Raw genomic sequence first — 22049 nt, 5'->3', positions numbered from 1 at the left:
GTCTGCACCAAACCTGTGACATACGTTGACATGTCAGAACATTTCTTGTCTCTGGAATTCTGTTACGTTTCTAGTAGCATTAAGCAGCTGTTTCTACAGAAAGCTCATTGAACAATTTATGCTGACCAGTCCTCTTGAGACTCTAAACACTGTCTGTTTTATTCTAGGCTCTATTGACGATGTCCTCGGTGATCTTCTTGGTAAATAAAAACTTGTGGGGAAAAGTGTTTTTCGTTTTAAAACAATTTATTGATAACATATGGTTACAATATCTAATTATATCCTTACTATCTCTAACCCATATGATATTTTCAATCCCCCCTCCCTCCATAACTAGACTTCCGCCGAGGTTATATGCTTAAATTCAATTATAAAGGTACCCTTAACCAATCAAAGTTCAATGTCATTCTTTTCTCACATTAATTTTTTAAAAATTGTCCAATGTCTTTTTACATTCCACTCTTGCTCTATGTATCTTCTAAATTTCCTCCACTCCTTTTTAAAAACGTCCAAATTATAGTCTCTTAAAGTTCTTGTTAGTTTATCCATCTCACTCCACGATAAAACTTTCACAATCCAGTCTCATTTCTCTGGTATTTTTTCTTGTTTCCACAGCTGTGCATACAATGTCCTAGCAGCTGAAAAATGTTTTTAAATTACGTTTTTGTTCACCAGCTATAAACAAAGTATAACAGATGATGGGAATTGAAGCCTCACTTTATTTCAGAGAGAGAAGGGCAATGAATAGTTTTACCATTCTATCCTAAACCTCACATTTTCAAAAAAAAGTTGTTAATGTTGATGCATTGTATGTTCATCCCTTAGCTTCTTTATTAGAACTTCCAGTGTGAGGCACTGCTAAGCTCTTAAAGGGCTGGGATACAATTTTTAGAGCAAAGGAATAGTTTACACTTCTGTCTCCTAAATCTCCATCTTTTATTCCCAGATGACATTCCGTTTAAATCTAGTAAGCCTGTCTCATTTGGCAACAGTGGAGGGAGACCCAAAGGAGTTGCCTCACAGGTCAACAAAAAGTGAGTGATATTTCATATTTTATAACACTTTCAGATACATAAAATGACTTTGGCACTGTGGAAGTTTCTGTCAGCTCTTCAGCAATTCTCAGTTTTTCCTCCTGAGATACCTTTTAATCTGGTTTCCACTTTTCAAAGATCTTTCTAAATAAAGTTACTACTGAAATTTCTTCTAAACTAAAAAAAATATGAAGTAAATCTGGGGGTTTTCCTTAAGCACAGTACATCTGAGAAATAAAATAGAAAACTAAAATAGTTTTGATAGTATGAATAAACATTTCTCAGGAGATTTGACACGCTGTTAGGTTGTAATTGAATTTTTCCTAGAACAGAATTAATACTTGGAGGCTTCTCCTCAATTGAAATTTCTCAGAAATACTCAGGAAAGCCAAGAAGTATTACGTAAGGTTATCGGCACTTCTCAGGGGGTTCCACGTATCACTGTTCTTTATATTACAGGGACCTTCTGGATGATGACTTCTTTAGTAAAATGGCTCATGAGAAAGAGATGGAGGCAGAGGTGAGAGTAAATGCACAAGCTCACATCTTTCTGTGTGATAAACTAAGGTAGTTTTTAGCGTTACAGTACAGCACCATGGAGAATTCCTGTAAGTCACTCATATGTCTGAAAATGTAATGTGGGAAGGAGTATGTGCCTGTAACTCTGTTGGAGAAAGAGTGGAGTTTTGCTGAGCACTGACAGAGTATCATACTGAGGGAACCAATGGAATTTCTTCAACACGTTTCTATGGAACCCCATTACATGCCTGGTTTAAAAGCCCTAAATTAATAATAGGCATGTAGTGACATGCTGGCACTGGGATTGACTAGTCTGTAGAGTTTTGTTGTTGTTTATGGAAAGTTAGTGTCAAAATAAAACTGTGTTTGTGTATTTGTCCTAAAGGATCCTGATATCTCAGATGTAGACCCAGAAGCTCTTCTAGAGACTTTGGAGGTAAATCAAGAAAAGCAGTGAAAAGATAAAGTGAACTTGCTGTACTCTGCCAATTGTGGACAAAAAGGCTTTCCAGATCATCATGTTAAAGGTATATGCACTGTCTCCTTCCTCAGGATATGGATGCCATGGATGCTGATCTTTTGGGCATTAAAAAGCCAAATTCTGGGCCTATTCAGAAACCCATGAAGGATGTGGCGAAATCTCAGCCTTTATCTGAACGAACAAGGTTTGCTAAGAAAACTGGAGCTGATGAGAAGGGTGATGTTGTTTTCCTTCTTCATGAACTTTTCAAAGGGACTTTGCAGAATCATTATACATTCCCCAATGAGAACAATTCCGCCATTATTAGGGATGGGCATGAACTGAACTATGAAGCAAAATTCATCACTAATTTTGTCCTGCTCACACTTTGTGACCCATCCGAAACTTCCACTAACTTATAAAGCAATTTGTGAATAGAGCAGGGGTTTAAAGGGACTGCTTGAAATTTTAAAGGGACTGCACTAGGCAGCCTGAAACAACTGAGTGGTGGGAAGCATGCTGCAAATGCTGTTTAAAAGGACAAACTGATTTGGTTCAGAAAAAAAACTCCCGATTCAGTTTATGGTTTGGCCACTGTCCACATTTTTCCAGTTTGTGCCCATCACTAGCCATTATAAGAACATAAGAGAAGCCATGTTAGATCAGGCCAATGGCCCATCCAGTCCAACATTCTGTGTCACACAGTGGCAAAAAAATGTTATATATACACACACACTGTGGCTAATAGCCACTGATGGACCTCTGCTCCATATTTTTATCTAAACCCCTCTTGAAGCTGGCTATGCTTGTGGCCGCCACCACCTCCTGTGGCAGTGAATTCCACATGTTAATCACCCTTTGGGTGAAGAAGTACTTCCTTTAGTGACTCATTTCTGTAACGAAGAATCAAAGTGGAAATTATATTTTAAGAGCTGCCTATTCTATCATCTCTATGTCCCTATCATACAATGGCAGTTTTACCCTCATTGGCTCAGACTGAATCCACATAACCAGCCTGGCTTGGTGAGGTTGTGGTGGAAAAACTCTGCAATATGTTTCCTCCATCTCCAGGAAACAAGGGTGGAATATAAATGTGGAATAAAATAATGACATGTAATCTGTGTATCTGATGCAGATTGTGCTCATGGTGCAATACGGCTGCTTCACAACAATTTTTTGTACTATTCTGCTGTCCGGTGCTTTTCATTAGTTTGCACCTGTGCTTCCTCCCTCCCCCCACCTTTACGTTCGATTGCTTTTGATGGAGAATTTTTTCAATGGTCCAAAGATGAGGCGTTCAAATAGAGATAATGAACTTCAACTGAAAATATTTAAGTAGTTCAAACTACAGGGAGACAGCCTATCCAGATACTGAAAATACATTTTGCAAAGTTCTGACACACCATATAGTACCATCTTTTATTTCCAGTTACTCTGAGTTGTGTCCACTATACATTCACTATGTATTCATTATTATTTGCTACATTTACCAATTGCATTTCTTTTAACACAGGGGTGGCCACACTGTGACTCAGGAGCCACATGTGGCTCTTTCACACATATTGTGTGCCACCTTGTTGACCGACTTGGAAAAGGCATTTCACTCTTTAAACCCTTTTTCAAGCCAAGTCAGCACCTCCCCTCCCTCTCTTTCTTTCCACCTCTTTCATTCTTTCTTTCCACCTCTCTTTCTCATTTGTTTCCAATTGAGGGAGCTAGAGAATGCTTGCCAAAATACACCGCTTTTAAGAAAAAAATTCAGGAAACAAATAGTTCTAGTTATCTAATAGTTCAGATTATTACCATCAAAGATCAGTTAAAAACTGAAATAAATAAGATGATGTGCCAGCAGCTTAAGGTGGCTTTTATTCTTGCCTGATGCGCTCTCTCTCTCCCCCCACCTCTCTCTGTATAATAATATACAATTGCACAGTGAATCAGATGGGGGTGTGGTCAGCATCTAAGGAGCTGGCAAGCCAGAGAAAGTCCTACCATGTTCATACCTTGGGGCTCTCAAACATCTGACATTTATTCTATGTGGCTCTTATGTTAAGCAAGTTTGGCTACCCCTGCTATATAGACAGCTGAAGCTCAGTCTTCCTGGAGTTGTATCTTTCCAAATAAGGGGTTGAGCCAGCTTTGCCTCTGCTCAATGCACCTGACCTAGTGAGTACTCTAACCTGGCAGCCTACAGCCAGAGGTGGATACTATGCTGGAGAACCATTGCCAATCTGAGTAGATCCAGGGTGAGGGGAGAAGCTTGCAATGCCATTTCATTGTTTTCCCAGGCTAAGAGCATTTTTTATTTTTAGTTTCTACTATGATCCTTGTGCTTTTTCTTGATATTTTATTTTAAAAACTGGATTGCCAAACCCCACTATCCCCCCACCTTTCGTATTTTCTTAGACTCAGAGCATGTTATATTTGTAGTTTTTGCTGCGATCCTTGTGCTTTTTCTTGATATTTTATTTTAAAAACCGCATTGCCAGATCCCACTATTTCGTCACCTTTTCATTTTAAACAAAATATTGCAAGAGTTTTAAGCATGTTTGTATTTTAAGTTAAAAATAATATCTTTAATTGTGTTTGTCTATATACATAAAGTTTATATCCCCACTACAGCACCAACCCCAAATCAGACCTTTCCCTGCAGCCGCTGTGGCCGGACCTGCCTGTCCCGCATTGGTCTTGTCAGCCACCAGCGAGCCTGCAGCAGACGTGGACTACTGCACCCTTCTTAAATCTTCGTTCGCGAAGCCAAGCCGAGAGAGAGAGAGAGAGATATCCCCACTACCTGGCATCACATTTTATGACACACCTGGCCAGACCCCACAAAGTCTCATTTGTGTCAGATCCAGCCCTCCTAACACGGGTTCGACACTCCTACTCCAAACTTTGAATTATTTAAGAAAGTTGCTCCTTTTTTCATGTTCTTCTAAAACCACTTAAGCCATTTTTTTTAAACTAGAGAAACATTTGGCTTTACTTGCCTTATTTTGCAAGAATTGGCATCACTGAAGTTACCATGACTGTTTGTAATGTACAACAGATTCTGAACGTGGAATGGATAAGAAACCAAGTACGGCTCCTGCCATGTCCAAACAACTGAAACAGAAGTTGTCCTTTGAAGGTAGGATCTAATCGACGGTGGTCTTTGTATGTGTCAAGTGCATTTTAGAAATCTGGTAGAAGAAAGGTTAGCTTGCGAAATGTTTATGCACAATGAACATGAAGTTAACTGACCCAATGTTGAACTATCGCAGGGTTTTGTTTCATTTTGTTCTCTGTATATCCATCAATCATAGAAACTATTGATGGTTGTTAAGGAAAAATATGCTTTACTGAATACAGTAATGAACTTCTCGCTCTAAGGAGGAGGGCGTCTTGGAATGGATGATTTCCACCAATTGTTCAGGGAGGCAGGACTAAATTCTTCAACTTCCTGTCTCCTGGGTGGAAGTCACCCTGGCTCGGTTTGCTTCATGACTTGTTAGGGAGTGCAGCTTTGGAACAAAGCTCCTTGCTCTTTTTTACTTGCCTTTCTCTTGCTCTTCTCCTAGAGTGAGGGAGAGTTTCCTAACTTTCCATCCAGTCCCTCTTTCTCTTCCCACCTTCTTTTTACACCTTATCTTGGCTCTGCTGCTTCTTTTGTCTTTGCATTTTTTTTTCTCTGCTCCCTCCGTGCCTTCCTTTTGGGAACATCTCTATGCTGCTCCGAAGGTGCACCTCAGAGGCTCTGAAGAGATGTAAAAGAGATGAATTTACCTCTGAAAATGATGGAGACACTCTCCTCCTTCCTTCTGTCTGTTGTGAAGAGAGCCCCCCTGCTGAGTCTAGCCCAGAGCAGCCTAGGAAGGCTGCTAGAGCCCAAAGCAAAATGAAAATGGCTCCTCATGCACAAATACCTTTCTCAGTTGCCAGTTGAGACCCTGGAGGCCATGATGGATACCCCCTGGTTCTCTTAGCTTCGAGTTCAGCCCCTAAAGGACTATGATGGCATGCCAGGGTCAGCCGTTGGACCTTCCGCTGAACCAGAGGAACTCCTTGGCCACCAGAGTGGATCTTCAGGGGGTAAGGTGCCGTCTCCCCCCCTCCCTTCTGAGGTTGTGGGTGAGTGGAATCCTTGCTCTGCTGAGATTATGGAATCTTTTAAAGAGAACTGCAAAAGAGGAGCTGCGAGGCATGTGAAAGCAATCCTCTTCCACTCCATCCCAGGGATCAAAGCGCTCCAAAGCAAGGTCTCTCGTGCCTGCCCACAAGCAGAGGTTTCGGTGTAGGGAGGGGCAAGCTTCATCTTATTAGAACCCTTGGTCTCTGTGGTCCACCACCGCTACCCCTGCCAGGCTCCAGAGCAGACTCTCATCACAGTCGTAACCAGAGTGGGAAGTGGAAGAGAAGGCGCCCCCAGTTGCTGACCAACCCATGCGCCTGTTCAATGTGGATGACTTCTTATCCAAAGCCATCCTGACCCAAGCCTCTCAGGAATCCCTGTCCCTGGAGAGGAATCTTCAGGGAGTGAATCCAGGTCCCAGGGAGAACAAGGAATATCTTTCCAGGGCTTCTTCTTCAGAGATGTTTGTTTCCCTTTCCTGATGAAGGGAGAGTGGACCAAGCCTATATCTAACAAGCAGTTTCCAAATGCTACCAAAAGCTTAATTCCTTGGCTTCCCGTGCCATCTATGGTGGTATTGAAAGTTTCTCTAGTAGCAGTGCTACAATCCACAGGCCTGGTCTCAGAAGCTGGCGTCGTATCCATAAAGGATGGATTGGACAGAAAAGCAGATTGTGCACTGCTAGAGTCCCATAAGGTCTCATTGCATTGATCATCAGGTCAGCAGCTAACTCTGCCTTCATTTCTAGAGCAGCCATTGTGTGGGCCCTGAAGCTGGTCCAGCTCATTCCCAGAGCATTAGAAGATGCCAGCCACTTTCTCAAGGTGGTCACCTTCCTACCGGACACCTCCCTCCACTTTGAATCCTGCTCCATGGCAGCTGTTTTATGGCCAGATGCACATGATGGCTTCTCACATGGCAAGTGGATCCCCATTCAAGTCCATAGCAATAGTCCGGGGTGGAAGGCTATTTGGGGGACTGTCTTGACAAGATCCTGGTGGAAACTAGAGATGCCCAAGAGTCTGTGGAGGGATGATACAAAATCCTTTCCCTCTCACTCCTTTTGTTTCTATCACACCTTATTCCAAATTAGACCAGACCAAAGGAGGGCCCAGCGGTTAAGCACCTGAAGCTCCTTTTAAGAGCCCCCCCCCCCCAATACCGGTATATCATCCCAGTTTCAGTCCTACAAGTACAACAGGCCTGACCAGCTGGTCAAGCAAGGAAACCATGATGCCAGAGACATCTCTGTGAGTGGCTGGCTTCAGGAATTCAACCTCTGTGGGACCGCTGGGTTCTGCAAGCCATCCAGTCTGCCTATTATTCCATAATAATGGAATAATTATGGAATAATGGAATAATGGGTTCTGCAAGCCATCCACTAGGGTTTTATCTGTTTTATCTGTTTTATCTGTTTTAAATATGGATCCCTTTATATGTGTAATTTTGATGGATCTACTATTGGAAGCCGCCCTGAGCCACTTGTGGGAAGGGCGGGATATAAATCTTAAATAAATAAATAAAAAATAAATAAATAAAGTTTTGCAGTTTTCCCAAATCTTCAGTCTCCCAGGTCTCTCTCTCTCTTTTTAAAGACACCTACCTAAGGTATGGGTAGAGCCAATTCCCACCTGTGATCATTGCTTAGGAGCTTACTCCATATTTTTCTTGGTGCCCAAGAGAAATGGGGATCGGAGAGCCATTCTCAACCTGAAGTATGTGAACTGGTCACTTCCACATGAAGACTTTTTGATCCATATAATCATAGGGTTGGAAGGGACCTTCAGGGTCATCTAATCCAACCCCCACAGAATGCAGGAAATTCACAAATACCTTCCCCCACCACCAATGACCAGAAGATGGCCAAAAAAAAAAAACAACCTTCCAGGATCCCTAGCCAAATTGGCCTGGAGAAAAATTGATTCCTTATCCCCAGCATTTTCCTAGGCATGTAAGAAAGGGCCATGAGAACTAAGCTCTGGTGCAACCTTTCCTGCCCTCCTTCTCATGATCTGCCTAAGTTCACAGAATGAGCATTGCTGTCAGGTGGCCATCTAGGCTGTGTTTGAAAACCTCCAAGGAAGGAGAAGCCACCACCTCCCAAGGAAGCCTGTTCCGCTGAGGAGCTGCTCTGTCTGTCAGGAAGTTCTTCCTAATGATTAGCCAAAAAGTCTTTTGATTTAATTTCAACCCATTGGTTCTGGTCCAACGCTCCGGGGCAACAGAATACAACTCTGCTCCATCCTCTATATGTCAGCCCTTAAAGTACTTGAAGATGGCAATCGTTTATTTATTTTAGTCTATACCCTTCTTTCTCCAAGAGGGTGCGCAGATCAACCCTACTGTGGCCCACAGATTGCATTCATGGAGACTGTATATCGTTCTTTAGGTTCTTGCTGATCCTGCTTTTGAACATATATATGAACATATGAAGCTGCCTTATACCGAATCAGACCCCTGGTCCATCAAAGTCAGTATTGTCTTCTCAGACTGGCAGCGGCTCTCCAGGGTCTCAAGCTGAGGTTTTTCACACCTATTTGCCTGGACCCTTTTTTAGTGGAGATGCCGGGGATTGAACCTGGGACCTTCTGCTTCCCAAGCAGGTGCTCTACCACTGAGCCACTGTCCCTCCCCATGAACATATGAAGCTGCCTTCTACTGAATCAGACCCTTGGTCCATCAAAGTCAGTATTGTCTTCTCAGACTGGCAGCGGCTCTCCAGGGTCCCAAGCTGAGGTTTTTCACACCTATTTGCCTGGACCCTTTTTTGGAGATGCCGGGGATTGAACCTGGGACCTTCTGCTTCCCAAGCAGATGCTCTACCACTGAGCCACCGTCCCTCCCCTAATATGAACATATGAAGCTGCCTTATACTGAATCAGACCCTTGGTCCATCAAAGTCAGTATTGTCTTCTCAGACTGGCAGCGGCTCTCCAGGGTCCCAAGCTGAGGTTTTTCACACCTACTTGCCTGGACCCTTTTTTGGAGATACCAGGGATTGAACCTGGGACCTTCTGCTTCCCAAGCAGGTGCTCTACCACTGAGCCACTGTCCCTCCCCATGAACATATGAAGCTGCCTTCTACTGAATCAGACCCTTGGTCCATCAAAGTCAGTATTGTCTTCTCAGACTGGCAGCGGCTCTCCAGGGTCCCAAGCTGAGGTTTTTCACACCTATTTGCCTGGACCCTTTTTCGGAGATGCCGGGGATTGAACCTGGGACCTTCTGCTTCCCAAGCAGATGCTCTACCACTGAGCCACTGTCCCTCCCCTTAAGTTCTTAAGGAAGGTTCCCCCTAAAATGGCTTTCTCTGGGCAGTGATTTCAGCTAGAAGGGTGATGAAACTGAGAGCCTTGTCAGCCAGAAAAGGCCTATGTGTCTTCCACAAGGACAAGGTGGTGCTCAGGCTGGATCCTACCTTTATTGCCCTGGTAAAACTTTTCACAGGAGTCAGGAGATTCTCCTTCCTTCCTTCTGCCTGCATCCTAGCCACCCTAAGGAGGAAGAGTGGCACTCCTCTCTGCGGGGAATCCTCAGAACTTACCCACAGCATACAGAATCCATCGGAAAGACGGACTCTCTTTTCATTTTGTTAATGGCCATCAGCTACACTAGATGATGTCCAGATTGGCCATCAGCTATGCCGGTGCATCTCCCATGCCTACAAGGCAAGCAGCGTTCCAGTTCCAGCAGGGATCATGGTTCACCCAGTGAGAAGTGCAGCCACTGCCATAGCCTTCGACCATCGAGCCTCAGTAGATGAAACGTGCAAGACGGCAACATGGTCTTCAGTCTTCATCTGACGCTGCAAACTTCTGACACTACAAATTTATTCTCAGCTGATGTCACCTTCGGGCATAGAAAGCTGTAGGATATGGTGAAAGACCATCAATTCCCACCCATCACTGGGCCGCTGCTATTGGAAGTTGCTCTCCAAGATGCCTCCCTCCTTAGAGCAAGAACACCTTGGATACTCACTGCGGGTTCCTTCTGCTCTGAGGTTAGGAGGGCATCTTGTCCCACCCAGAAACAAAAGAAATTTTAAAAAACCCCAGAAAGAACAGACAAATGTCTACAAAAAATGGGATCCTGAGTCTGACCAATCCTATTTGATCAAGTTGCGGGGGAAGATGCCTGTTGGTGCTAATCCTTCTTAATCCCAGTCGTATCCCTTCTCTCTCACCTACAGTTAGCATCTATTATGCTGGTTGTCATTTCATTTCTGTTCTGTTCCTTCCTGTTCCTGGGTTCGTTAGCTCATGAAGTAACCAAACTGAGCCAGAGCGACTCCTGCCCAGGAAACAGGAAGTTGAAGAGTTTAGTCCTGCCTCCCTGAACAAGTGGTGGGAATCAGCCTTATTACCCTGCATCTTAAAACTCATTTGAGAACAGTTGGATGCAGATTTTATCGGTGCTGCCATCCTAGTTCCAGCCCAGATCCAGCTGTACGGCAGTATCTCTTTACTAGGCTGTTGCATGGAATAAGGGGATAATATTACTGCTGGGAAAGATGCCTTGTCCATGCTTCTGTGGGGCAGAGCAGGTATGGTATTTCTCTATGATAATGTTGTAGATTGAGTGCTGGGAAAGTATACTGTCCTCTCAGCAGAAGCAGTGCCTTGCGGAAAAAAAGACTGGGATCACATGTGTTAATGGGACACTGTGTGTTTATTGTGCCAAGAATAGTCCTCTGTGACGTTCCTTAGTCCTGTGTTGAGTCCATGACAGATCAACTGAAATTATATGAATAGGCATTATTATAGTAAGACCCGGGGCATCGGAGAGACAGAGTGGGATATGAGCGTGGACTGCAGAGTTTGATATTTTGACTGTTAAGCCCTTTCTTCCAGTTCTTGAACATAAGAACATAAGAGAAGCCATGTTAGATCAGGCCAATGGCCCATCCAGTCCAACACTCTGTGTCACATAAGAACATAAGAGAAGCCATGTTAGATCAGGCCAATGGCCCATCCAGTCCAACACTCTGTGTCACACAGTGGCAAAAAAAAATTATATACACACACACACACACACACACACACTGTGGCTAATAGCCACTGATGGACCTCTTCTCCATATTTTTATCTAAACCCCTCTTGAAGGTGGCTATGCTTGTGGCCGCCACCACCTCCTGTGGCAGTGAATTCCACATGTTAATCACCCTTTGGGTGAAGAAGTACTTCCTTTTATCCGTTTTAACCTGTCTGCTCCGCAATTTCATCAAATGCCCACGATGAAAGTTCTGGCTGTATTTTGCTCTTGGTCAGTTGTTTGGTAACTATACTGTCATGGCTTTCCGCGGTATGTCTTCTAGATGTGGATGACCCTTTGGCAGGCCTATTGTCCAATGGGGAAGAGGACATGGTGAAGATATCTGCTACCAAAAGTACTCCAGAGACTAATGCTGGAATATCTAAAGAGAAAGGTAAACCAGAGTTGCATCACTTCAGACTTGTTTGGCTCCTGTGGAATGTGTAGTATGAAGACTTAATTAAGAGTTATTCCTCTTTTGTTTGTGCAGATAAATGTGTTGTCAAGTCTTTGTCTATTTATGCATGTGGATATGGCGCTATTTTTGTTTTCTGTGTTAATCCAGCACTTCCCCCCCAGATCAGGGAATTGGATATGATTTCAGAGTCTTAGACCAGTTATTGTGGGGGTTGGATCTCATGAACCACAAGCACCATGGTGCTTGCAGACACTAATCTTTCCTGCTTCTCCCAGAAGCCTTAAGATCTTCAAAAGGCTGTTGCTGAGACTCACAGGATTTGCACTGACAAAATGCCACAGTGGATAACGGTGAGGTGTGACAACTGGGGAAATCTGCTTCGAGTTTCCTTTTTCAGTCAGTTGAGTTTCTTGCAGCTGCAGAAGCTCCACCAGAAGAATAAGCAGGGGCAATTTTGCCTGCGGGCCATAATATCCCATGGTGCTTTGTTAGTGCAGCTCCCATAATCTCCAGCATCAGCTTTTCTGAGGTTTTATAGGTCTGCTGGCAGAAAGGGAAACTGGAAAGATTTGCATCTGTTAATGCTTTTAGCTCACAGTCTGTGGGACTCAGTCTGTTATTCCAGCCTTTGAAGAGAAATCAACAGTGAAAAGAATGTTATCAAAGGCATCCGATATCCCTAAAGAGAAACACAGTCTGTTGAACTGGAATTTTAAAAGTACAAAGAAGCACCATGTTGTATAATTATACTGAACAGGAGGAGGGGGTGTGGAATGGAAGTCACTTCTTGAAAATCCATTTGATGGTTTTCTATCCTGGATTCTTTGAACAAAGACACACTTTGGAACAGGACAATGTGCTGGATGCCTGTCTTGTTTGAACATATGAACATATGAAGCTGCCTTCTACTGAATCAGACCTTTGGTCCATAAAAGTCAGTATTGTCTTCTCGGACTGGCAGCGGCTCTCCAGGGTCTCAAACTGAGGTTTTTCACGCCTACTTGCCTGGACCCTTTGTTGGAGATGCCAGGGATTGAACCTGGGACCTTCTGCTTAACAAGCAGATGCTCTACCACTGAGCCACTGTCCCTCCCCCTGTTTGTGATGGATTCTTTTTAATATGTCTTTAGCACAGGTGTTTTTAATAATCATCACTTATGTCAATATCACTAGCCCAAGAATTTTTCATCAGGTGATATATATATTGTCCAGTATAATTATGCAATGTGTGGGGCTTAGCACTTTTTAAATCCTGTATTTCTGCTCAGCCGTGAAACAGTGTGGTCTTGGCAAAGCAGTGTTTCCTCTATGGACTTGGCTTACAGGTTTGTGACGAGGATAAATGAGAAGAATATTTAAATCAACGGTGTACACCCAAAAGTGCTATATAGATTCTTTAAAAGAATTAATACATTTAGAATAAGATACAGTCAGCTGTGAGATTCAACTAACAGAGCTCCTATATATCAAGCTGAAGTAGAATGTATTGAGAAACCTGATAGTAGAGTTATAATAGCAAGGATGCTAAAGAAACTGGTAAAGAACCTTGTGTTATGTGCCACTCTATCATGTAACAAATGCCTCTTTTGTTCTAGTTACTGAATGCTCCCAGCATTCTCTGAGGATCTAGAAAGCTGTATAGCTGTGAATGTACAACTTGCTAGTACACAGTGCTCCATTTTCTGCTGTTAGCACATTTTAAGATTTTGTGTGCCTTTTTATAGTATACTTCTCTTGTGTTTTTTCAATTTTTAATACAGGTTCAAATACAAGGCTAGACATTTTAAAAATACATAAGTCATGCCACAGAATATAACATGTAATTTCCCATCATGATAACGAATGGTTTCTTTGACATTTAGAAGTATAAAAATCAACTGTAACTGAAGACCACACTTCTGTATCCAATAGCTCAATTAGATGATTATCATAAACCCAGTATCTTGTTTAGAGTTTAGAGTTTGGAGTGAGCAGTGAAGTGGCCAAGTTTGCGGATGACACTAAATTGTTCAGGGTGGTGAGAACCAGAGAGGATTGTGAGGAACTCCAAAGGGATCTGTTGAGGCTGGGTGAGTGGGCGTCAACGTGGCAGATGCGGTTCAATGTGGCCAAGTGCAAAGTAATGCACATTGGGGCCAAGAATCCCAGCTACAAATACAAGTTGATGGGGTGTGAACTGGCAGAGACTGACCAAGAGACAGATCTTGGGGTCATGGTAGATAACTCACTGAAAATGTCAAGACCGTGTGCGTTTGCAATAAAAAGGGCCAACGCCATGCTGGGAATTATTAGGAAGGGAATTGAAAACAAATCAGCCAGTATCATAATGCCCCTGTATAAATCGATGGTGCAGTCTCATTTGGAGTACTGTGTGCAGTTCTGGTCGCCGCACCTCAAAAAGGATATTATAGCATTGGAGAAAGTCCAGAAAAGGGCAACTAGAATGATTAAAGGGCTGGAACACTTTCCCTATGAATAAAGGTTGAAACGCTTGGGACTCTTTAGCTTGGAGAAACGTCGACTGCGGGGTGACATGATAGAGGTTTACAAGATTATGGAGAAAGTAGAGAAAGAAGTACTTTTCTCCCTTTCTCACAATACAAGAACTCATGGGCATTTGATGAGATTGCTGAGCAGACAGGTTAAAATGGATAAAAGGAAGTACTTCTTCACCCAAAGGGTGATTAACATGTAGAATTCACTGCCACAGGAGGTGGTGGCGGCCACAAGCATAGCCACCTTCAAGAGGGGTTTAGGTAAAAATATGGAGCAGAGGTCCATCAGTGGCTATTAGCCACAGTGTGTGTGTGTGTGTGTGTGTATATATATAAATTTTTTTTGGCACTGTGTGACACAGAGTGTTGGACTGGATGGGCCATTGGCCTGATCCAACATGGCTTCTCTTATGTTCTTATGTTCTTATCCTGTGTGTGCTGGGATATAGAAAAGCAACCAGCTTTGGATGTTTGTTTACACCATTAAAATCAAAAAGCCAAGTTTCCTTATATTGAAAATAAATTATAAATGCCCAAAAGAGAAACTTCCCATACAATAACTTTCATGATCATCTGATGCTGAACGTTTTGAAATTGGTAGGGTGGTCCATAAAAGTTGGTCGACTGCTGTAAAGCCCGACACAGCTCAGTGTAACAAATCCTCTCGATTCCATTTAACAGGAGTATCTTTGCCTGCCACACCTGGCCACGCTGCTGTCGCTGAACAGAAGAGGGAGGAGCTGAAGTTTGAGGATGATGGGAACGGCCTCATGGATACTCTGGGGCTAGGTGACAGCTTCAGGGCTGAGTTGAAAGCTGGCAGAAAGGGTGACAAGTAAGCAATCTCCACTCACCAAAATGCAGAGGGTTAGTTCATAGCACTGAACTGGACAAAATGTTACGTTGGATCCAGTGATGCGTCAGCGGAAGGCACTGACAGACACACATCTTTTCTTTGCTCCACTCCCCTCAGCAATCCTTTCCAACTCTGAAAAAGCTGATTCCAGACAGCTTGGGCTGAAAACTGCAGTGTCAAGAGGTAAGGGGACAAAACCACCCTGCCTCTTCAGCCAGCACAGCTCCACTAATGGTGGAAGAGGGAGGCGAGGGCAGTGTCACCCCCTTCCCCCTCCCCAGCACGCTCCGCTGACCTGCGTGACTGTTAGTCATGACCTCCACTGACCTGCATGGCTCCAGATTATCAGAAGAAGAGCCTGAGGAACAGGGAACTGCCCTTGAGGCTCCACCACTAGAGGCTCCTGCTGCTTCCCAGTTCCTGGGACCGCTGCCCATCAGCCATGCTGAATCTGGGCTTGGATCTCTATGCTCCCACACCCGTCAGGGACAGTGGAGGCAGCGGGCTTGCACAGAGGCATCCAAAAGAAGGCACAGTGCCAAGCTAGCAGCCCAGGCTCCATCAAGTGAGCTAGACCGTTATTTCAACCGACTGAGTCCTCTGCAGAATTTTGGCCCTGTTAGAATGTAGCCAGCTGAACTCCAGAAGCTGCCTTCAGAATGCTAATTTGTGCTCCAGGCCTTGCCAAGCCATAGTTGGCAGCATAAGTACTTGCTGTCAAGGAGATCAGCAGGCTAGGAAGCCTGAGACCAGAACAACCTACAGTCCCGGGAATCAATTGTCTCAGGGTCAGAAAGGACTGCTGGAGTGGGGTGGGAGAGGAACAAGGGATGGGTCTGGAATCCTTGTCACCACCGCTCTCTGAATCTAACCGGTGGATCTTCTTTGTGGTCTCTGTGCAGTCCCACACTTGGGGTTCTGCGCTCACACAGAAGTTCACCTCGGCGGAAAAAAACAAAACAAAGTGATCTTCTGCGTGAGCACAGAACCCAAGTGTGGGACTGCACAGATGACCACTTGAAGACCATCAGTTACAGGTAAGCAACCTGTTTTTTTCCCATTTGGGATAAATGAAAGTGAATGAGTTCATGTTATTATTTGCATTATACAATGTGATTTTAGTCACAGTGTGATAAAGGGCTGTAATGACCAACTTCCTACACCTGAGAAACTGCAGTTGTCTGGGTAGGCTTCTTGAAAACTTGCATGATGACTGGACGGCACAAGAGCAGAAGGGCCCAGTCTTCTTGTTCTGCCCAGTTTCAGTAAATAATCAGTAACTTCGGTTATGAAAGTGCTTGTCATTATTTTTTGTGACCGTTTTTCATACACAACGCAGCCATAGGGGCTCTCATCTAAAGGGAAGACCTGCTTGTGGACAGAGGGGAATGAATTTAGCTTCATGCTGTTTTTTACTGAACGTTACCACTGCATTAGCATGAAGTCAGTGGACTTGAAAGGGTGTAACTCTGCTTATAACGGCACTGGTAGACTATATGAATCGTCCATCAAAGCTATATTTCATCTATGAAACCTAGGCAGCTTCCACAACCACCCTCACTCTGCCTAGAGAGGTCCATACAAGCCGCTATAATGCTGCTCCATTTCTTTATTTGGAAATATTTCCAGGACTTGGGAGTTGTTCCTTCTTCCCTTCTTCAGCCGATCAGGTGGCATACTTGACAGGCCCTCTTATCCTAAAACCAAGGTGGTTTGGAGCCTGTCAGAAGTGTGGTGGATTCTGGTCCCAATTCTCTCAACCACCTTTTGTGTACTTATGTAGGTTCCTGTTTTGGAAGTGTACTCTGTGTCTCAACTTTGAATTACATTTTTTCCATTACTGCTGTCTAGATGCTCAGCTCCCTGCTTTGGAAACTGGATCTGTGCTGGACTACCTTGCATAGGTAGCTACAGCCCCTGTTTTAGCCTCTGCTCTTCCTCTCTGGCTGCTCCTTTTTGAGTGGAGCACATTGCACCGCGTGGGGGTGCTTGGAATATTTGACTCTTTGTATTGGGCTTGCTCGTGATACTGAATGCTTGGCATGATCTTTACCAGGGCTTTTTTTTTTCTGGGGGAACACGGCGGAATGAAGTTCCACAATCTCTTGGTGGAAACAAAGTTAAAAGTTCATGAGGGGTGCCAGTGCGTTTCTCCCTCATTTCCCCTCTTGAGAGTACTGGTACCTGTTTCTCCAGAAAAAAGTCCTAATCTTTATGGCTTGAGTTTGCTCATTCACCAGCCCAGATTCAGCATACTTTATTTCTGCTTTCACTCGTTCTGTGGATTCTCTGCATTCCTTTCAAGCTGCTAGAGGCATCTCTTTATCAAACATTCATTATAGCTGCTTGTATGGACCTCTTCCTAGCTGAGCTGGATTCCTTAGAAAGGAAAAGTCCCCTGTGCACCAGTCGTTTCTGGGATGACATTGCTTTCACAACAGTTTCACTGCAGACTTTTTTTTTTTTACGAGGTGGTTTGCCATTGCCTTCCCCAGTCATCTACACTTTCCCCCCAGCAAGCTGAGTACTCATTTTACCGACCTTGGAAGGATGGAAGGCTGAGTCAACCTCGAGCCGGCTACCTGAAAACCCAGCTTCCGCCGGGGATCAAACTCAGGTTGTGAGCAAAGCTTAGGACTGCAGTACTGCAGGTTTAACACTCTGCGCCACGGGGCTCTTAAGTATAGGAAAGGAAAGGTCCCCTGTGCAAGCGCCAATTGTTTCCAACTCTGGGGTGATGTTGCTTTCACACCGTTTTCACAGCAGACTTTTTATGGGGTGGTTTGCTATTGCCTTCCCCAGTCATCTAAAATTTCCACCCAGCAAGCTGGGTACTCATTTTACCGACCTCGGAAGGATGGAAGACTGAGTCAACTTCAAGCCAGCTACCTGAAAACCCAGCTTCCGCCGGGGATCGAACTCAGGCCGTGAGCAGAGCTTAGGACGTAAAACCTAAGCCTGCAGCTTCTTCAGCACAGGAACAAGAAACAGGTTTCCTTCCTTGCACTCCATTATTTTAGTGTGAATCTCAGCCAATTTTGAAAGTGGGTCGTGTGTGTGTATCTCCCTGACTATATGCAGTATGTCACGGCTGGGGCCGGGTCAGGCAAAGTCCAGAGGCAGTCCGAGGTCTGTAGCCAGTAAGCAGGAGGGTCCGAGGCGCCAACTCCGAATCACTGTAGGAGTATCGCAGGTCTGAGGTCCAGAAGCCGAGGTCAGGGAGTCCAGAAGTCCAAAGCCAAAGTCAGGGAGTCAGGAACCAAAGTCAAGCCGGAGTGGATGCTAGAATGTCAGGGAGATGACTAGTTGCTTCCACAAAGCTTCCTCCCAAAGCCCACAGCTATATAGCCCTCTGCTGGCTGTTGCCCGTTTGGGCTAATTGCTGGCTCAGGGAGGCAGCCAGGATCCTGTTACCACTCAAGCATCCTTGCTCTTAGAAGGGCCAGAATCCTCTCAGAACTCAGGGCTCAGGGAGCGTCTTGCTTGTGAGCGTGCCGCCCTCCTCCGATCCCTGAGGTCCTGCCGGAGGCGGTCACGCACACGAGCCACCCGAGAGGGCGAGGCAGGGGGGCTGGGATCTTCTCCAGCAGGAGGCAGGGGCACTGGTGCAGGTGGCAGGGGCACAGTTTCCTCATCAGACTCAACTTCCTCTGAAGGGTCCCCAGCACCCATGACACTATCCCCCCCCCCAGGGCCCCCCTCCGTCGAGGGACCTGGAAGGTCGGGGTGGTCGCTGTGGAACTGGTGCACCAAGTCCGGGGCATGAAGATTGTCCTCGGGCTCCCAAGACCGGTCTTCTGGGCCGTATCCCTCCCAGTCCACCAGGTACTGGAGGCCTCCACGATGGTACCGGGAGTCCAGGATCTGGCGCACCTCATATTCTTCCTCGTCATCCACCAACACCAAAGTAATGGAAGCTGTAAAAGGTAAGAAGGACTCCTTTAAGCGGTGGAAAACCAGTCCAAGTGAGATTAGTAAAAGGGAACACAGGCTGTGGCAAATCAAATGCAAGACTGTGATCAGGCAGGCAAAAAGGGACTATGAGGAGCATATTGCAAAAAACATAAAGACCAACAATAAAACTTTCTTCAAATATATTAGAAGTAGGAAACCAGCCAGGGAGGCAGTGGGGCCCTTGGATGACCATGGGGTAAAAGGATTACTGAAGGAGGATAGGGAAATGGCTGAAAAGCTAAATGAATTTTTTGCCTCCGTCTTCACTGTAGAAGACGAGAACTTTTTGCCCGCCCCAGAACCACTAATTTTGGAAGGGGTGTTGAAAGACCTGAGTCAGATTGAGGTGACAAATGAGGAGGTCCTACAACTGATAGACAAATTAAAAACTAATAAGTCACCGGGTCCGGATGGCATACATCCGAGAGTTCTGAAGGAACTCAAAGTTGAACTTGTGGATCTTCTAACAAAAATCTGTAATCTTTCATTGAAATCTGCCTCCATTCCTGAGGACTGGAAGGTAGCAAATGTCACCCCCATCTTTAAAAAAGGTTCCAGAGGAGATCCGGGAAACTACAGGCCAGTCAGTCTGACTTCAATACCGGGAAAGTTGGTAGAAACCATTATCAAGGACAGAATGAGTAGGCACATTGATGAACACGGGTTATTGAGGAAGACTCAGCATGGGTTCTGCAAGGGAAGATCTTGCCTCACTAACCTGTTGCATTTCTTTGAGGGGGTGAACAAACATGTGGACAAAGGAGACCCGATAGATGTTGTTTACCTTGACTTCCAGAAAGCTTTTGATAAAGTTCCTCATCAAAGGCTCCTTAGAAAGCTTGAGAATCATGGAGTAAAAGGACAGGTCCTCTTGTGGATCAAAAACTGGCTGAGTAATAGGAAGCAGAGAGTGAGTATAAATGGGCAGTCTTCGCAGTGGAGGACGGTAAGCAGTGGAGTGCCGCAGGGCTCGGTACTGGGTCCCATGCTTTTTAACTTGTTCATAAATGATTTAGAGTTCGGAGTGAGCAGTGAAGTGGCCAAGTTTGCGGATGACACTAAATTGTTCAGGGTGGTGAGAACCAGAGAGGATTGTGAGGAACTCCAAAGGGATCTGTTGAGGCTGGGTGAGTGGGCGTCAACGTGGCAGATGCGGTTCAATGTGGCCAAGTGCAAAGTAATGCACATTGGGGCTAAGAATCCCAGCTACAAATACAAGTTGATGGGGTGTGAACTGGCAGAGACTGATCAAGAGAGAGATCTTGGGGTCATGATAGATAACTCACTGAAAGTGTCAAGACAGTGTGCGTTTGCAATAAAAAAGGCCAATGCCATGCTGGGAATTATTAGGAAGGGAATTGAAAACAAATCAGCCAGTATCATAATGCCCCTGTATAAATCGATGGTGCGGTCTCATTTGGAGTACTGTGTGCAGTTCTGGTCGCCGCACCTCAGAAAGGATATTATAGCTTTAGAGAAGGTGCAGAGAAGGGCAACTAGAATGATTAAAGGGCTGGAGCACTTTCCCTATGAAGAAAGGTTGAAACGCTTGGGACTCTTTAGCTTGGAGAAACGTCGACTGCGGGGTGACATGATAGAGGTTTACAAGATAATGCATGGAATGGAGAAAGTAGAGAAAGAAGTACTTTTCTCCCTTTCTCACAATACAAGAACTCGTGGGCATTCGATGAAATTGCTGAGCAGACAGGTTAAGACGGATAAAAGGAAGTACTTCTTCACCCAAAGGGTGATTAACATGTGGAATTCACTGCCACAGGAGGTGGTGGCGGCCACAAGTATAGCCACCTTCAAGAGGGGTTTAGATAAAAATATGGAGCACAGGTCCATCAGTGGCTATTAGCCACAGTGTATGGAGCACAGGTCCACCAGTGGCTATTAGCCACAGTGTATGTGTGTATATAACATTTTTTGCCACTGTGTGACACAGAGTGTTGGACTTGATGGGCCGTTGGCCTGATCCAACATGGCTTCTCTTATGTTCTTATGTTCTTAACACTGGTGGTGGCGGCGGTGGGGAAGGAGTCCGAGCTGGGTCAGGGGGTGCAGCCGGAACAAGGAGGGAGCGATGAAACACGGGGTGAATGCGGAGGTGGGGTGGCAACTGGAGCCTGAAGGCGACGGGGTTTATTTGTTCAACGACGGGGTAGGGTCCAATGAACCGTGCATCCAGCTTGTGAGACCGACCAGGCCGGCGCAGGTAGCGAGTTGAGAGCCACACCTGATCCCCCGGCTGCACTGGAGGGCCTTCTTGCCTCTTTCGGTCCGCAGCCCGTTTATATGCCTCCTTGGCTTGCTGTAGCTGCTCTCGGAGCAAGTCTTGGCTGGCACGGAGTTCTTGCAGGTAGGCATCGACGGCGGGGACATTCGTGGGTGGTAGGATCACTGGGAAGAACCGAGGGTGGTACCCGTAGGTTGCAGCAAACGGGGTCATTTGGGTGGATGAATGGACCGCGTTGTTGTATGCAAACTCCGCTAGGGGCAATAGAGTGGTCCAGTCATCCTGCTGGTAACAGGTGTAACAGCGGAGATATTGCTCTAGCGTGGCATTGGTGCGCTCTGTCTGGCCATCTGTCTGTGGGTGGTAGGCCGAGGACAGGTGCACTCGAGTACCCAGGCTGGAATGGAGGGCTTGCCAGAACCGAGAGGAGAACTGAGGGCCCCGATCGGAGATCAGATGGGCTGGGAGTCCATGCAGACGAAAGATGTGTTGCAGGTAAAGCTGGGCCGTCTCCTGAGCTGTGGGGAGTTTCGGGCACGGAACAAAGTGGGCCATCTTGGTAAATAGGTCGACGACCACCCAGATACAAGTCTGACCCTTGGAGCGTGGAAGTTCTGTGATGAAGTCCATCGAGATGGTATCCCAGGGTCCTGAAGATGTGGGCAAGGGCTGCAGCAACCCTGAGGGTTTGGCTGGGATGTCTTTGGCCCGTCGGCAGACGTCACAGGAGCTGACATAGCGGGCAACATCAGCGCGAACTCGTGGCCACCAGAATTCCCTTGTCAGCAAGTGGGTGGTCTTATGCTGTCCAAAGTGCCCGGCGGGTAACGAGTCATGGGTCAGGCGTAGCACTTCTGCCCGCAAGGGCCCGGGCGGCACATAGAGGCGTTCGCGGTGTAGCAAGAGGCCGCCTCGAGTCGTGAACTCCCCT

General features: G+C 45.6%; 1 protein-coding gene and 1 non-coding gene across 2 annotated transcripts in view; one reads left to right on the top strand and one right to left on the bottom strand.

Moving 5' to 3' along the window:
* The first annotated feature begins 30 nt into the window (after positions 1–30).
* Positions 31–22049, top strand: part of FBF1 (Fas binding factor 1) — a 64488-nt gene continuing 42469 nt past the window's right edge. The window contains exons 1-9 of the mRNA XM_060252106.1: positions 31–73; positions 168–200; positions 893–1034; positions 1494–1554; positions 1939–1989; positions 2106–2250; positions 5063–5143; positions 11440–11550; positions 14751–14904. Of these exons, the coding sequence (XP_060108089.1) occupies positions 31–73; positions 168–200; positions 893–1034; positions 1494–1554; positions 1939–1989; positions 2106–2250; positions 5063–5143; positions 11440–11550; positions 14751–14904 (821 nt within the window). The remainder of the gene's footprint in view (positions 74–167; positions 201–892; positions 1035–1493; positions 1555–1938; positions 1990–2105; positions 2251–5062; positions 5144–11439; positions 11551–14750; positions 14905–22049) is intronic.
* Positions 12593–12663, bottom strand: TRNAN-GUU (transfer RNA asparagine (anticodon GUU)). The gene has a single exon. It is a non-coding gene; the product is annotated as a tRNA-Asn (tRNA).

This window comes from Heteronotia binoei, chromosome 13, assembly GCF_032191835.1.
Source record: "Heteronotia binoei isolate CCM8104 ecotype False Entrance Well chromosome 13, APGP_CSIRO_Hbin_v1, whole genome shotgun sequence".
Taxonomy (NCBI): Eukaryota; Metazoa; Chordata; class Lepidosauria; order Squamata; family Gekkonidae; genus Heteronotia; species Heteronotia binoei.
The sequence above is the reverse complement of the archived record's forward strand: the minus strand, read 5'-3'. Positions and strand labels throughout refer to the sequence as shown.